This window comes from Medicago truncatula, chromosome 7 (genome assembly GCF_003473485.1).
Source record: "Medicago truncatula cultivar Jemalong A17 chromosome 7, MtrunA17r5.0-ANR, whole genome shotgun sequence".
Lineage (NCBI taxonomy): Eukaryota > Viridiplantae > Streptophyta > Magnoliopsida > Fabales > Fabaceae > Medicago > Medicago truncatula.
Genome location: NC_053048.1, coordinates 10173822 through 10179098, shown reverse-complemented (window position 1 = coordinate 10179098; position 5277 = coordinate 10173822). Strand labels below are relative to the sequence as shown.

Sequence of the window (5277 nt, the reverse complement as noted above, 5' to 3'; positions counted from 1 at the left end):
TTCAATTAATAAAACTTTTCAACAGTTCAAAGTGATTCATCACAACTGAGACAAAAACCAATTCATCTTCAGCACAAAAACCAATTGTGCTTAACATTTGAATTGATAGAAACAAAGTAAACTAAACGGAAAGATTCAACAAGTCTATTAATTAATAGAATACACACAATGTTTACCATAGGGGTCTAGCGCGAATGGTTGATGCGCAATGTGTTTGAATGTTGTAATTTCCAAGGTATCGAGTTCAACTCATACATAAGGAAAAGAGTACACATAATGTTTCGAAAACCAACAATTTCATAAATTTCCAAACAAAGACCAAACAACTTGGTGTTGGAAACTCTGGGGGAGCGTCAGGAGCAACAATAAACTAATGACGAGAACAACCAAAAAGCCGTGACACCACTCAGCTGCACGTTACTCCCAGAAGAATGGAAGAGTCATTGAGTTATCGTTTTCGATCAATCCATTAGGACCCATTTGCAGCATCCCATTGCAATGAAGGTTTGTTGTGTTTCCATCTAGAACAAATACCGGACCATTCGGCTTATCCTTCACCTTTCCGGAGTAAGAGTACTCCTTTGTAGCATCAAAATGCAACGTTCCAGACGAAGATTGTGTTGGACTGTTGATGCTTGACTGCATCAAACTCAACTCTGAGCTTTGTGTTTGAAGTGTTGACAGAAGATAGAGAGCACAACCCGAGTCAAAAGATCCGGGCTTGCCATCAGAAGAGAGCTTCCTACCGCCTTTTTCACCTGCGGATGAACCAACGGCACCGCGGATAGGATGGCTGATAGGAGTTCCAGGCGCTGCTTTGTTAACATCGCCAGATTTAGGGAGAATTTCTTGCCAATGAGGATGTCCCTTATCCTGTTTATGTTTGTCAATTCGATACAAAAGTCTTTGATGATCGTAACCAGATTCAGCTTCAGTTATGGAAGTCGCAGGCCAAATGTTTCTCATAATAGGATTCACATATGTCTGAGGGCTACCAAAGTGCAGGATTCTAGGTCCTAAAGTTGTACAAAGAGAAAACAGTGTTAAAACTACATAATACTTGTGCTTGTCGAAGACAAAAATAATGTAATTAATTATGACTAGAAAACAAACAGATGTCAGAAGTAATCATATTAGCTAAGTTTAAACACGCCGGAATCCACGCAGTTGGGATACTATGGATTCACGCAGTCAACACATCAGTGACTGTTGGATCAAGATTGGACAGTGTGAATTTCCAGCTCAGTATTTTGAATTATCGAAAAGATTAAAATCAACAAAAATGTCCGATCTAAACTTATCATTAAATTTGATTGGGGAGAGGATTAAAGAGCTTATTTAAACTTATCTTATGACATAAACACTTGCGCAAGTATTTGGAAGAGCAAATGAAAATATATTACGATATGTTTATTAAGTTGTTTTTACATATTTGTATAAGCTCCTCCAAGAAACTTATTGCAATAAGCTATTATTAGCTTTATGCAGAGTTTTTACCCTTTCCCTCTTAACTAGTAGAATCAGCTTGAACATAAACTCTTTCACAATAAGCACTTATAAAGTAAGTTTTTAATTAAGTTGTATATCCAAAAGTCGTTAAATAACTATATCTAATTAGTAAGCTTAGCTCAGAATTCAGTTCATCATAAATAAAAATTTGAAACAAATTTCGAAAGATACTCTAAATTCTATTGTCAGAACTTCATGGATTATTATATATATGCGATTTCTTACGTGCTCGTCATGAATATCTTCTTCCTGCTTATAAAAAATGTTATATCTTCTACATAATTCCCTCTTTCATCTCATGTTTCACAATCATAAAATTGAGATCTTGTTAAACATGAACAGAAACATGAGATGCAAAAGACACAAACCTTTGTAATTGTACATGAACTTCTCAGCAGCCATGAAAAGAGAAGGTGGCTGAGGTTTCCTTCTGCGCTTATTATGTCCATCAAGACGTTTCCTGCAACTCCTCTTAACATCATCAAACTCCGCAAGTGAATGAAACCTACATCAAATTGACACCACCCCATGTTACAAAACAACCTCAAAACATGGTATGTTTGGATTATTATTTTTAAGCATATCTACTCAAATAAGCCATTTTTAGAATATTAGCTTCTATATGGAAACAACTTATGACATGTCCATAAGTTGTTTCCAGCTCATTTTCATATTCTTTGCAGAATAGCTTATGAAATCAACTTGTAGCTCATACGAAAAACAGTTTGACTTTATTTTATATTTTGTTATAGAAACAACATATACATAAACTATAATCACGCTTAATTAAGCTGTTTATTCAAACATGACACTAAAACAACAAAATTGAACAAGTTATGAACCCGAAACAAACAACTTGAATTCATATACCTGCTGCATTGTTGGCAGAACCTCTGCTGCTTACCTCCAACCAACACAACAGGAGTTTTGGAATGCTTTTCGCACACCCTATGACGCTTATGATACTCTCTACAATCACTAAGATCAGAGTTACATCCATCAACCGAGCAAATCATACTCTGCGATCCATTTTGTAAACGCGATCTTTTCAACGATCCACTAGGCGACAACGACGATGACACAGCTTTTGAATCTTCCTTTCCTGAATCATGAACTGATTTTTCCAATGAATCAGAAGCTTGATCACCAAGCCTCAAATCCATTGAATCTCCTTCATTCTTCAACTCCTCATCAAATCCAGATGGATCCCAAGCAAACTCTTTCCAATCCCAATCCATAAAAACCAAACTAATCACACTTCAATACTATTTTCTTCAAATTCTTTAAACCCTTTTCAATATGCTAAACCTACCACAAAGTACTCAAAAACACAAGAATCAGAATCTAAATTAAATCACTTTATATTTTTTCACAACAAAATGAAAGAAAACTTTGACTTGTGAGAATCAAATTTAGTATAAAGTTGGTCAGAGGAAACATTAAGAATAAATACCAAGTTCTCAAAATTTTAAATTGAATCCATCACAAGCATTAGAAATAAAATATTCAAAAAAATAAATAAATAAATAATAAAAATATAAAAAGAAGCAAAAGAATATTAGAAGATATCCTTTTATAAATTAAAGACCACAAACACTAAGGTCCCCTCAAACTAAAGTGATGTGTTTATAAAAAAAATTAAATTAAATTATGTCAATTCAAGACTTTATAGTTTTCTATAATAGAAAATTAACATAAGGTTTTTAATGATTTAAAGAGACCAACTAGAGCTAACAAACATAGTAATTAATCTAAAAATTAAATTTGGTTAAAATTTTCTTACAATTGTAGATGATTTTCCAAGACAATGGGCAGAGAAGAAGCAAGACCCATGTTTGACGTTTTTTTTTTATATGAGGGAGAAGATAATAAAAAGAAAGAATTTGTTAGAAAAAATAGGTATGTTGGAATGAAAAAGTAGCTCACCAAATCTCATCATTCATTGAGCTCTTGTGGTGGATTTAGAGGCAGAAACCACATTAATAGGAATATATTATTTATATACTATGGTATTATATTATATATTATAGTTATCTTTACTTAGCAAAAATAAATAAGTTATGGGGAAGAGTGAGATCTGTTTTTTTTTTTTTTTTTGTGTGGAGGGGTGTTAGTGTTATGTGATATAGTTATCTTCGTCACTTAATGTGTAATAAGTAGTTTATGATTGTGCATTTCGTTAATATATTAGTATTGTTATATCAATCCTTCAATATATTTATTTATTATTGGTCTGGTGATATCGGCTTGGGATTTGGGAGTGTGCTCCTCCTCGAAGTCTCAGATTCGATTCTCTCTGTGCTAGGTGGACTAATTTACCTTCTTAAAAAAAATATAGTTATTGTGAGTATTGAAAAATTATTTTAGCGGCAAAGACTATTTTGAACAACAGAGTACACAATCAGATACTATTTTAAAATTCAGATACATCCAAGAACTATTATGACAACTTATTACTCAATTAAGGATCAATATAACCCTTACCTTACCCCCTTTCATCTTTCTGGCTAGTTTTTTTTTTTTTTTTTGGGTCAAGTCTTGGCTAAAGCAATGACCACATGAATAAAAATAATAATGCAAGTAGAATAAATGGTGGTGGTGGCCAATTGGACATGGGAGACAATGGAGAAAGTGACTGCAGCTTTGGACTATATATATGTATCTTTCCAGACTATTATATCATATACTTTATATAGAAATACCTAATGGAAGAAATAGTTCTTACTATGTTCTACCGTTGGAGCTTGCACATTTGGTATGTGTTGAATGAGCTATAGAGGTAATTATTGTATAAGATTTTATTTATATTATGACTGGTAAAACTTAAATATGGTATGTTTGACATATATATTTTATTCAAGTGAGTTATATATTATTATTTAGTAATATGTTTATTTAATAATCAAGTAGATCACTTTCTTTCCAGTGGAATCAAGTAGTTCACTTGATCATGCAATCTATTAAATAACAGAATATTATTCTTTAAGTATATATAGCCGTCGTGATATATTATTAGACTGATCTTAGTCACACCAAAAAAAAAATAAGTTACATCCAAATTAATTAAAAAGTTTACAATAATAACAAAATTGTCCTCTTCATGTAAATTTCTAAAAACCCATCTTTTATTATCATTCTGAACACTTATCCCCTTTCATCCACAAATCACCATAGATGTGCAACCAAGATCTGAATCAACATCTTTGTTATTGATATGTACTATATTCATAAAGGTTAGTGAATTTCATGAATTTCATTTTCGATGAGTTTCTATTTGTTTATTGTTTGTTTTGGTATGAGATATGCTTGTCAATTTGATTTTAAGTGAGAGGTTAGTGTAAATTAAGTTTACGTGTATGTATATAAAAGGGGTTAGTGTAATTTACGTATGTAGGTTAATGTAAATTCAAATTTACGTATATTCAAATTAGGTTAGTGTAAATTCAGTTTACTTACGTTCAATTTAGGTTAATGTAAATTAAGTTTACTTATGTTCAATTTAGGTTAATGTAAATTTAGTTTACGTGTGTATATAGTATGTATATAAGAGGTTAGTGTATATTCAGTTTACTTACGTTCAATCTAGGTTAATGTAAATTAAGTTTACTTACGTTCAATTTAAGTTATTTGTTTACGTATGTATATAGTATGTATATAAGAGGTTAGTGTAAATTCAGTTTACTTACGTTCAATCTAGGTTAATGTAAATTAAGTTTACTTATGTTCAATTTAAGGGTATATTAGTCATTCTGGGGTGTAACTTATTTT

At 31.8% G+C, this 5277-nt stretch overlaps 1 protein-coding gene across 3 annotated transcripts; it reads right to left on the bottom strand.

The window, feature by feature from the left end:
• On the bottom strand, positions 1-3574 carry LOC25497774 (squamosa promoter-binding-like protein 13A). 3 transcript variants are annotated; one of them, XR_005643189.1, is made up of 4 exons: positions 2380-3102; positions 1878-2014; positions 297-1016; positions 1-243 (listed from the first exon to the last, which is right to left on the bottom strand). XR_005643189.1 is itself a non-coding variant. In XM_024771289.2 (4 exons), exons 2-4 carry the CDS (start codon positions 2745-2747, stop codon positions 418-420), a joined length of 1104 nt encoding a protein of 367 aa, XP_024627057.1. In that variant the 5' UTR covers positions 2748-2817; positions 3436-3574; the 3' UTR covers positions 4-417. The 3 variants fall into 3 exon arrangements, 2 of the variants coding, with proteins under 2 accessions (XP_024627057.1, XP_013447951.1); XM_024771289.2 differs by adding an exon at positions 3436-3574 and having other exon boundaries at positions 4-1016; positions 2380-2817; XM_013592497.3 differs by adding an exon at positions 3293-3428 and having other exon boundaries at positions 4-1016; positions 2380-2817.
• Positions 3575-5277: the final 1703 nt, after the last annotated feature.